General features: G+C 54.9%; 1 protein-coding gene across 1 annotated transcript; it reads right to left on the bottom strand.

Moving 5' to 3' along the window:
- Window positions 1-3282: 3282 nt before the first annotated feature.
- Window positions 3283-11037, bottom strand: ZBTB48 (zinc finger and BTB domain containing 48). The gene is made up of 10 exons (XM_007942584.2): window positions 10336-11037; window positions 9687-9928; window positions 6864-6975; window positions 6285-6377; window positions 5874-5960; window positions 5558-5712; window positions 4928-5064; window positions 4686-4850; window positions 4129-4217; window positions 3283-3579 (listed from the first exon to the last, which is right to left on the bottom strand). The coding sequence occupies exons 1-10, from the start codon at window positions 11023-11025 to the stop codon at window positions 3283-3285; spliced, it is 2067 nt and encodes a 688-aa protein (XP_007940775.1). The 5' UTR covers window positions 11026-11037.
- Between the last annotated feature and the right edge of the window lie 429 nt (window positions 11038-11466).

The following is an 11466-nucleotide window of genomic DNA, read 5'->3' as shown; positions in this document are numbered from 1 at the left end:
ATTTTATGTCCAAGGAGGTGCATGGGCATTTTCTGGTCCCAGTGCCTGTCCAGCTGGTTGAGTCTACCCAGAATTTGTCCACACTCCCCCGCCGCCCAAGAGACTGTCTACCACTGTGAGGCTGACCTCCTTACAGGCAAGAGAAGCCTGGACTGCCCAGACACACACTTCTTCCCCTCAGCAGCAAGGGAGGAGGCCATTTCCTGCCTTTGCCACCTCCCCCCTTTCAGAATGATCAGGCCCTGAATATACATCAGTTGCAGAGCTTGGTACAAAGTCCTCCCACCCCCTGTAGAAGCTTACTATAGATGTGATAGCTGCTGGACCAAGGTCATTTCTAGAGGCCTGGGAGGCTTCCCAAGGGAGAGATGTTAGTCTGTCACACAGAAAGGGTTCCTGGTACCTGTCCTCAGAGAAGGCCCAGCAGGGATTGCAGCGGGTGCCAGGCAGGTGTGTACTACACTTGGAGTTATTTCCACCACCTCTAGACAGGCAGATGGTGGCTCTATAGAGGCCAAGGATTTTCCAAGGGCCAATGTAGGAAATGGTATAAAGCAAAGCTTTGTTGTGGGGACAAGGGTGCTTCACATGTTTTCTTGGTGATCCTTTTTTCCCCCCCTACAAAACCCTGGCTCACACAGTCACTTGAGTTTGAGACAGCTGTCTGGTGTCCCCTTGGGTAGCTTCCTGGTGGTGAGGGGCCTGGGCTGGACTGCAGGGTGACTAGTGTCTTGCATTCCTGCTCCTTTTGCTGACCACTTTCTGGAAACTGACTGCCATTTTACCACACTGGCTACTCAGTGGATGTTTTAGGGACAGGATGGGGCCAAGTTTGTGTCCCTCACCATCAGGAACTTGTCCTTCAGAAACTCCTGTTCCTCCCCACTTTCTACTGCCCTGGCTTCTAGGCTGTAGAGTCCCCACCCATTCAGGATGCCTGCACAGTGACCTCAGGACAGATACCAGACCAGGTGGGTATATGGCTGTCTATGTAGTGTGTACAGAACTTGATCCATCTACAAGGCAAGTTAAATTATGAAGATCCAGTGACTAGTATTTAATGGCGATCTGCTGAAGTATTCTCTATTTATATGGTTTCAGAGATTCTCTTACATAATGAAGGGCACCCTCCCTCCAGTGTCCACATCAAATTCCACCCCCGAGTGTGGGGCAGAGTTCTGTATTTATTTTTGTCTGTTCTATAGGCTTATGTGTCCAGAATACTGTGTATGGTTGTAGGATGCCTTCAGAATTTTTGAAATAAAAGTATTTCCTATAGATTTGATGTCACTGTGTCATTGCCTTTATCCTTATGCTAGGAATCCTCTGGGATTAGGCCTGACGTATAGGGTGAAGAGAAATAAAGTAGCAACAAAGTGATTTGGATCCTTCCTTGTCTTGGACATTACAAGGTGTGCAGTAGTGGAGAAAGGAGAGGCCATGCCCAGGCGACGCTGAGGGGGGCACATGGTTCAATCCTTGAAACTTCTAGGTGGGAAGCTACCACCTCATTTGGCTGGCAGGACCAGGCTCTTCAGCCTCCTGATCGCCCCTCCTAAAGCTGTATGCAGAATGGCAGTAAGCCCTCTGCAGTGGGGTAAACCTTGACTCTGGGAGGTGGAGCCCTTAAAACTGAAGACCCCCAAAACAAGTTGAGTCCACCTGTGCCACCAAGCTAAGGGCTGGTTTCCACATCTCCCTCTGTGAGCAAGATACAGTGTCAGCCTAAGCTAAGCGTCTGAGCTGGGATGGGGGGATGTCTTGAGGCTCTAGTTTGTTTTTTTAATACCCTTCCCAAGACAGTTCTGAAGCCACTCATATAACCTATATAGGAAAGGAAATCAGAAACCTGGTATGTCATTATTGTAACTGCATGCTGTCCTTAACTCTTAGTTTCCATTGATCAAGGAATAAAGGTGGAATCTGGACCTGAAGGAAAACCTTCAGACTCCAGGAGGAATTTAGTGCAGAAGTGAGGTTCAGGAAGCCACCAGTGATACACTTACGAACCAGACTCTAGCTGTTGGGGTCACAGCCATCACTGTTAGCATTTCAGTTTCCCCTTCAGCAGTTACTACGGTGGTGGGGCAGTTTTAAAAGCCCTCCCATAAAGTCCCCTCACCTTTGAGTTTGGAAAATTACTGTTCGGTGACTGCCTGAACCAAAGGCATATGGCAGAGGTGATGCCATACAACTTCTAAATCATACATGGACCTGGCAGTTTTGGCCTCCTGGAACCAAGCCTCCATGCTGTGAGGAAGCCCAGGCCCTGCCCAGCCCAAGCTGAGGTCCCAGCCAACAGCCAGACCAGAGCCAGCACCTACTTTCCAGGCAGATACATGAGCCACCTTGACAGCAGGTCCTCAGCCCCAGTTGAATTTTGGCTGGTTTGGTATATAGCAGCAGTAGGTAACTGGAACAGAAAGTTTCTCATTTAATCCCTGTCAATGACGTCGTCTTATTTACTCTATTAAAAGATGAGGGCATGGAAGCAGGCAGTGGTTAGTAACTTGCTGACAGCTGGAAGGAATTTAGGTACAGGTACCCTCAATGGTATGGGGCACCCACACCACAGCTCCCTGTGGATGGAGAACCTGGAGAGTGGAGCTATAGCCAGAGCCACCAAGACCTCTCACCCTCCTAGGCCTGGCCTTCCCTATGCCCCAAGCCTCCTGTATGAGCATCTAAGCTAAGACCTTTCCAAAGGGTCACTTCTGATGAGCATTTACCAGCCAGGGTCTGCTCTGCACTCTGGATAGGTTCAGCAAGGGCCCCACTTCTCCTCCAGGGCATGGGGGTGGGGGGAACTTGTTTAGTTGCCAGCTGGACCCTCCTCAGACCCGAGCATGATCAGTTACACTAACTGGCCTAAGTCTTGACTAGCCAACAAGGCCTTCACCAAGGGCCCTGGCCACTCATTTTGACTCCCAAAGGCTTAGTGATGATTTCTATCCCCACTAGCTGTTAACACTTCAACTATAAAACAGCAGCACTATATCCGTATCTGACTAATGCTCTCAGTCCTAATGTCCTAAGAGAATGAGGGACCAAAAAGATGTAAGAGGGTCCAGGGCCAAAAGGCATGGTGCCCAAAGCTTCCACCCCCTGACAAAGTGGGGAGAGCTGCTGGCTGAGTTCTGTGCTCTAGGAAGGTGAGGCAAGGCCCCATTTCTCCTCGAGGGCATGGGGGAGGGGGTGGCAGCTGGATGAAGGACTGCTGGCTATGCTACAACACCCATGTCCAAAGCCACGTGGTTTATTAGGAACTGATGGCAGGGCATGCTACGTGTCACAGTCCTCAGGGATGGCGGCTGTGATGAGAAGTGAGGGCTCCATGACCCCTGGGCCAGCAAAGTTTTCATCTGCACACAGTCTCTGGCCAGGAAGCTGGGAGGCCAGGCCACCCTGGGCCAGGGACTCCACAATCACCTCAGCTGAGCCCACCTCCAACTCAGCAGGCGGCTGAAGTGCCACCACTACCATCTTCTCGTCCTCGATGATCAGGTTCCGGAGCTTGCGCTGCCGTGGGTTGTAGTTCTCCACACGGTCATGGATCTCCATGTGTCTCCGCAGGTGAGCCTGAGATGGAGTGGGGAGCTCAGGACCAGGGAGAGGTAGGCCTGAGGTGGAGTGGGGAACTCAGGGCTGGAAGGAGGTAGACCTGAGGTGGTGGGAGCTCAGGGCTGGGGGGAGATGAGCATGAGGTAGATGGAGGGGGTAGCTCAGGGCTGGGGTAAGGTACCCCTGAGGTACAGGGAGTGGGGAACTCAGGGACGGAGGAGGTGAGCCTGAAGTAGAAGAGGGAGCTCAGGGTTAGGGAAGGTGAACCTGAAGTGGAGGGGGAGCTCAGAGGTGGGGATAGGTGAGCCTGAGGCAGAAGGGCAGCTCTCAGGGCTGGAGGGAGGTGAGCCTAAGGTGGAGGGAAGGGGAGCTCAGAGGTGGGGATAGGTGAACCTGAGGCAGAAGGGCAGCTCTCAGAGCTAGGGAAGGTGGGCTTGAGGTGGAGGGAGGGGGGAGCTCAGAGCTGGGGAAGGTTGGCTTGAGGTGGAGGGAGGGGGGAGCTCAGAGCTGGGGAAGGGGGGCTTGAGGTAGAGGAAGGGGGTGCTCAGGCTCAGCCCTCTGCCCTACCTGCCTGGTGAACTTGTAACCACACTCTGTACACTCGAACTTCCTCACTCCTTTGTGCCTCCTGACATGCACACGCAGTTGCTCCACAGCTGAAGGAGGGACAATGGCATGAGGAATCCTCTAGGAGATATGGGAAGTAGGCCAGGATCATGCCCTGAAGATGAGAGACTAGGAATCCCGAGGCCCAGAAACAGGCAGAAAGCGAGGGGGGCTGAGCAGTCCCCAGGGGTTCTTTCTGCCAGTCCTGAGGCCAGGGGTTGCTGACGACTCTATAGGACCCTGCCAAGGATCCACAGAACCACCCTGAGGTTGCTACTGCACAGCACCCTGGGAGGCCCTGCCCACCTGCACTCAGTCAAAGCAATCATGCTCAGTCATGTGGTGTAGAGGCCCCCACCAGCACACAGGTTCTGCTGCTGAGAGTGAGCGTCTAAAAACCACTGTTGGGCCTGGTCTTTCCCCAGAAAGCCCCCCACGTCACATCATAGGAAATGCAGGTGACCCTGACTTTCCCTAGGGAAGGGCATGAGTGGGTGACCTTCTGCCAACCCAAGTACCTTTGAAGGTTTTGCCACAGATCTGGCAGAAATGAGGCCGGCCCTCTTGGTGGCGGCTGGCGACATGCCTCAGGAGGGGCCCCTTCTCAGTGAAACGCTGCTCACAGAACTCGCAGCTAAAGGGCCTCTCACCAGTATGGGTGCGGTTGTGCTTGTCCAGACTGGCTGCAAGAACACATGAGAGTTTAGCCACCTGGCCTTGGCCCCAGGGCAGGGGTGAAGAGGGGCAAGGCCTGCCTCACCTTGGGTTCGGAAGGTCTTCCCACAGAGGTGGCACTGGAAGGGCTTCTCGCCAGTGTGTGTACGCAGATGCATGTTGAGGTTGGCCTTCTGGGTAAATGCATGGCTGCAGAACTCACAGACATACGGCCTCTCATTCCTGTGAGGGCAGGGACATAGGGCAGAGGTGTCAATGAGGGAAGCTACCCCCCTCACCCCCACTGCAACACTATAGCAGGGAGCACACCTAGACAAAGTCAAGGACGCAAGGCAAGGCTAACAAGACTGCCTGCACCCCTGGACCACGCCCAGGTTGCACTGTACCACCAGGCAGCAGGGGCCAGGACAGGGGCCCCATCTCCATCCTGAGTGGAAGGAAATGCCTATGGGGCTGGGAGTCACAGGACACAGGCATTCTAGGGTCCAGGAAGCACGACCGAGGACCAAGAATTTACCGAGATACAGAAACCTCTTCCCAACTTCTCTGCTTGGCAAACTCTTCCCCACCCTCCAGGACCCCAGGCCCAGAAAGGGAGCAGGCCCTGGATCTGGGGGTAGGGGAACATTCTCATCCCACAGGAGTATCAACAAATTGCCTTCCTGGCTAGCCGGCACGAACTCAGGAGCCAGGGAGAGAGAACAGGCTCCCGCACCTGTGCTTGGCCTTGATGTGCATCTGCAGGCCATTGCGGCTGGAGGCCCGGTGCCCACACTCCTCGCACACAAACAGCTTCTCACCACGGTGCTTGAAGGCCTCATGCAGCTGCAGCTCTGTCCGTGACAAGAAGCACTTGGCACAGGTAGGACACTGCCAGGCACAGGGGGCCAAAGCGAGGATAAGGATAGGGCAGGGCTGCCAAGAGCACCCAGTACTCCTCTGCCACCCAGCCAGCCAGCCATTCTGGACACAGTTCCAGTGGCCTCACTCCTGCAGTCCCAGTGTCAGAGAAAGCCCAGCCCAACACTTACAGCATGGGGCTTCGGGGCTCCATGCAACTTGATCATGTGGCTCTGCAGGTCCTTCTTCTGCATGAACTGCTGGGAGCAGGAGGAACACTGGAAAACAGGTCCCCAGGCACTTCAAGACAATGATGGAAGCCTAGCCACCCCTGGCCATTGAGGCAGACACCGGAGGGCAGGGCCTGGCCTAAGATGCAGGGAGGCTCACCGGCCTGGTGTGAAGGAGGGGCTGGGGGCACAGTGCTCAGCTGCCCAGCACTATGCTCATGGGGACATCGGGCCTGCCCTCCCCAACAGTGAGGCCAAGGTATAAGGGCACTGGATGGGCAGGGGAGGCCTTGGTAGGAGGAGCCCAAGGGCTGCACCCAGGCCCAGAGGCTCCTTTCCACCCACACCTCGTAGACCAGGTCTAAGCCTGACCTTGTAGGGCATCTCTCCCGTGTGGGACACCATGTGCACCCGTAGTTCCATCCTCCGGCGGAAGGTCTCCTGGCACACGGAGCATGTGAAGACCTGGCAGTGTGAGGGGCAAGCAGGGCCGGCATCAGGGGGCGCCTCTGCCTGTGGCGGCAGCCTCTGCCTGGGCTTCCACTTGCTGCTGGGAGGAGTCTGCCTGGGGGTGGGGGGGACGCTCGGGTGGGAGAGGGCAACACATAACCTGCCTGCCCTGACCGCTGCCAAGCACTGCAAACCCACCACACCAGGCCCTTCTTGTGCCCAGACAGGACTCTGTGGCCAGTGGTAGGGAGGTGGGCCAGAAGGCCTTTCCAGCAGCTGCCCCCTGTATACATACCCCTTCCCCAAAGTCAAGGTGCAGCTAGGCCCAGGACCTGGACAGGCACACCCAGACTGCCACCCAGAGTCCCTCTTGGGCTTATCCCTATAAAGCCAGGCCATGGATCGGATGGCCATCTGTGGCTCTCCTGAGTCTACAGCCCCATCTGAGACAGTTTCCAGGCCAGCGCACCTGCTCACAAAACTGGGCCAGCCTTCAAATACCTGTTCTGAGCGGTTCATGCAGTTCCGGGCTTCGTGCTCCAGGAGGTTTTCCTTCCGGAAGTAACACTTCCCACATTTGGGACACTCAAAGGGTTTCTCCCCAGTGTGTTTCCTGCCGGAAGAAGCCATAGGAGGGTTGGGAGTTGAGGGGGCTTCTAACCTCTTTTCCACAGTGCCCCATGGCTTCCCCAAGACCCAGTGGGTGATGACCAGCAGACAGGAGGAAGAGTTATCCTGAGATCAGCTCAGGTACACAGGCTCCATCAGACCCCAGGAAGCCCTTGTTGGAGCAGGCTTCTTTGATCTGAGCTGGGAAACTTGTGTGGCAAGCTCAGAATGACCCTCACTGGAGACCCTGCAGAGCCAGCAGATGTAGTGGAAAGTAGACCTCAAGTGCCACTTCCTCCAGCTTCACCAAGTGGTCACCACCAACCTAACCACTACAGAGGCTGAGGGAGTGGCCCAGTGGGCCTGCAAGCTCTCGTCAAAACAGAAAGAATCCCTGGGTCCTAATAACCTAGACAAACAATTCAATCTGCCCAGAACTTCATGAGCTCTACCTTCAAACCATGGCCAGGACTGACCACTGCTCCTCACCTCCATGCACAAGCCCCCCCAGTGTGGCCATGAGCCTCCTATCTGGTCACCCTTCTCCCACCCCTGGCTCCCCAACAGGTATAAGCTTCAGTAGTTAGGGGCTTCCTTTAAGCCACATAGCATCACTTTTCTGCTCAAAACTCTCAAGGGCTTCCCCTTTCATTCTAAAGGGCCTCGTACAGCCCACAGGTACACTGCCTACACCAGCTGGCCTGCCCCTTCCCTCACAGCCTCATATCCTAGGTCTCTCCGCCTGGCTCCCTCTGTTCAACATACCAGGCTCACTCCTACTTTAAGGCCTTGGTTCTGGCTCTTCCCTCTGCCCAGAACACTCTTTCCTCAGTTATCCACTCAATTTCCTTTGTTACCTCAAGTCTGCTCCAATCTTACCTTCTCAATGAATCCACCCAGACTGTCTCTATTTAAACATGCAACCAACCCTACCCTGAACCCTCAGCCCCCGGCACTGCTCACTTTTTCTTTTCTGTAGCGCTTATCACCTTCCATCCTACTGTTCGGCTTCCTTATTTGCTACATTTGTCACCTGCATCACCCTGCTGGAAGGTAGGCACCACAAGGGATTTTTTTGCTCACTAATGTGTCCCAAGTGCCCAGAGGAGTTTTGTCTGCTCCTTAGCAGATGGTCTGTCAAATGAACTAAATGAACCCTGCCTTCAGGGCTTTCCCACAAGCAGCACCAAGACAGGTTCTACCAACCTGCCAGAGGCCAGATGCTTTGCTTATCTTACTGCCATGTCGCCTGTCCTTGTCCCCCATCCCAATGAATCCATCACTCCCCTCTCAGTTCCCCAGGCCAGTCCAGCCACCTGAAGCCCAAGACAGGGACAAGGACAGTGCTGCTCCCCTAAAGCCTCACCCTGGGTGGGGGAGCAGGGCACCCAGGAGAGTAACAGGCAGAACCCAGACTGCCCTAAGCTTGCCCCCACAACAGGATGTTCATGAGACTCCCCTGGCAGCAGCTGCCCCATTACAGAGCATGCAGGTACATACGTAGGTCCCACCCCAGCACCAATGCCCATCAACTATAGTGGCTTCCTAAGTGTTACACTGAGAAAATGTGTGCCCAATCTGGCCTGGTTACGAAATAGTACTGTGGGGGACCAGTGAGGTCATGGGCTAGGGCACTGGAAGGCATGTCATCTAACTTGCCACCCCTGGGGGCCCTGCAGAGACTCTGGAGTAGCACTTTCCAAAGAACTCTGTTGTTGTTGTTATGTGCTGTCGAGTTGGACCTGACTCATAGCGACCCCTCCTTGGGTTTCTGAGGCAGTATCACTACGAAGTACATTGCCCCAGCTTCCTTCCGAGTGGCCAGTGGGTTTGAACTGCCAGCCTTCAGATTAGCAGTCAAGTGCCTTAGGCACTACGCTACCAGAGCTTCTAAAGAACTCTACAAAATTGGCTAATACAGATACAGGGCATTTCCATTACTGTAGAGAAAGAACTCTACAGTAAAGGAAATGCCCTGTATCTGTATTAGCCAATTCAGTAGCCAGGAGTCACATATGGCTGCTGAGAATTTGAAATGCAGCTAGTGTACTGGAGGAACAGAATTTTTAATTTAACTTAATTTTAACTTAAAGTAGTCAGACACAGTTATCGGCTACCTTATCGGATATTGCAGCCCTAGACACATGGTCTTTTCCATGCCACTGAACCTGTGTGTATACCTGCATGCTCTGCTCTGGGGCAGCTGCTGCCAAGGGAGTCTTGGGAACATCCCAGCATGAGAGGAAGCTTTGGGTGGTCTGTGTTCTGCCTGGACTCTCCTGCTCTCCTGGGTGCTCCCCCAGCATGAGACTCCAGTGCAGACTAGCATTTCCTAGGAAACATGGGTAGCACCTACCCTAAAGATCAGCACCGTGGCCCAAAGCCCAAGCGTGAAGCTTTAAAGACACTGAGCCCCAACTCAGGACCACTCACTACTCTCATCCTCAGAAACCAGGTGTGGGTAAATTTCCACAGTGGGTGGAACAAGGTGTCCACACAACCATCCCCAGTCCCAGGGCTGTGGTTGGAAGGAGGCGGAGGAAGGACTCTAACCAAGATGAGTTTTCAGTCTCTGATGAGCAGAGACGAGCCAAGGCCAGCACTCTGCAGGTCTGAGAGGGAACTTCAGGTTCTACATGGCCCAGAAGGGGAGGGTATGTAGGCCCCGCCCCCAGTGACAGAAGGGAAAAAGAAACAGAAAAACAGAGTGTTTACCTGTTGTGGACTTTTAAATAGTATTTGCTGAGGAACTTTTTGTGACAAGTGGGGCACTCGACTGGCCCCACTGTACCTCTTCTGTTCTCAGCAGGCTCAGCCACTGGGGAGCCTGAGTCCATGGCTGGCTCTGCTGCACAAGCCTTTGTGATTACATTGGATTTCCTCTTGGCAGGCACAGTCTCAGGCTCAGAAACGTAATCGCCTTCCCCATCCTCCTCGACTTGGACCACCACTTCCCACTAGAGCAGAAAGGCAGCAGGAGAGACCAGGGTCACCACAGAAATCAGCAGGGGGGCTCAGCCCCATCTCCATTCTAGGCACCAACCTAGATCCATCCTAGAGTCCCCTGGTCAGTGACTTTTCCTTCAGGTCCCAGGGAAGGCAGTGGTTGTGTTTGTGGGAACTGGAAGCCTGGAGAAACACCCAGGCCCCTAATGCAGCTCACTGCACCCCAGGAAACCAGCCACCATGGACAGCTCTAACCCGAGGCTGCAGGGTGAGCGGCCTACCTAGGTGTGCAAAAAGCTTTCTGTCTCAAACCCAGGTAACAGTGGTTCTCCCGTGGGGTCCAGGTGTATACCAAAAAAGTGTCAGTCTTTCCCCGCTACCTCTGACTCCCCATTCCCAGCAACCCTGGGCATAATACCTCATGACTCCCGCCCTGCAGCTGGGCACCTTCAGCCTCAAAGGGCCTTGGGGGCACTTTGCAGTCCTCAGGCTCCTTGTCCTCTGAGGAACCAGGCTTCAAGGCCTGCTTGAATTTCCCACAGAGAAAGGAGGGGCTCTCACTCTGAGCAGGGGGGCCCAGTGGGGGCCTCTGAGGACTAGGACTGTTGCTGGGTTCCTGACCCCTGGAGGCCTGACCCAGAGTCCTCACAACTTCCTCTTCCCCCAAGGCAGATGGCTCCTTGAGGCAGCTGCTTCCATCCTGGGAGGCAGGTTTCCCCAGCCCACTCTGGCCACTTGGGGCCTGTCCCACCAAGTTTGGGGGCTTGAAGCTCTGGCACAGCTCCACAGCCTCTGGCACTCGTAACTCTCTGGCTGCTAGGAGCAACTGATCTCGGTTCCCGGAGGTGAGGGCAAGGTGACCAGTGTAGAAAAAGTCCAGCAAGAGGCCAAAAATCTCAGCAAAGCCGGCAGGGAGGACAACATTGCCCCCTGAGCCATCCCCATAAAGGCTCTGGAAGAAGTGGCTGCAGCAGGCAAGGACACTCCAGTGTGCTTTGAACACCAGGCCCCCCACGTCCAGAGTGGCGTCGCAGTACTGGCCCTTCTCCCGCTGCTTGTTGAGCTCCTGCAGGACCCTCACGCTGTGCTGCACGAAGGAGCCGTCCATGGTCTGGAGGGGAGGAAGGAAGAAGGAACACCTGGAAGCCAAGCTGAGGAGAAAGCCCCTGCGTGTAAAAAAGGGGCGGTTTGCTCTAGTCAAGCATCCAACGGAGCGAAGGCCTGGGTCAAAGTTAGAGGGTGCGTGATGAAAACAGGAAGACTGAGTGCCTCTCGGGAGGATGTGGGGGGGGGGGCAGGTGAACGGCCCACAGTGGGATGGCCAGAAAGGATAGGTGACAGGGGCTGGGGCAGGAAAAGCATGACAGATAATAGAAGACAGGGTCTTGAAGAGGTGCTGCTCGGAGTAATTAAAGTCTGGGGAGAGGAGACGGAGGGAGAGACGCGAGGACACCAGCCGGGAGGGGCGACTGCACCTCCAGGTGAGCAGACCCCACGCCGTGCCCACAGCTCCGGGGCGGCCGGGCTGAAGGCGCCGCAGTCACAAGTC

The sequence above is a fragment of the Orycteropus afer genome, unplaced genomic scaffold, assembly GCF_000298275.1.
Source record: "Orycteropus afer afer isolate SDZICR_OR568_19922 unplaced genomic scaffold, OryAfe1.0 scaffold00094, whole genome shotgun sequence".
In the NCBI taxonomy this organism is placed as follows: Eukaryota; Metazoa; Chordata; class Mammalia; order Tubulidentata; family Orycteropodidae; genus Orycteropus; species Orycteropus afer.
Note: the sequence above shows the minus strand (reverse complement) of the source record. Positions and strands in the feature narration are given on the sequence as shown.

Bases quoted from the DNA above. Each gene is read 5' to 3' on its own strand.
- ZBTB48 (XM_007942584.2), bottom strand. From the start codon at position 11,025: ATGGACGGCTCCTTCGTGCAGCACAGCGTGAGGGTCCTGCAGGAGCTC. The intron at 6,378-6,863 runs GTATTTGAAGGC...TCACACTGCCAG, and splicing joins GCATGAACCGCTCAGAACAG to GTCTTCACATGCTCCGTGTG. The intron at 4,218-4,685 runs GTACTTGGGTTG...TCCCTCCTTCAG, and splicing joins CTGTGGCAAAACCTTCAAAG to CTGTGGAGCAACTGCGTGTG.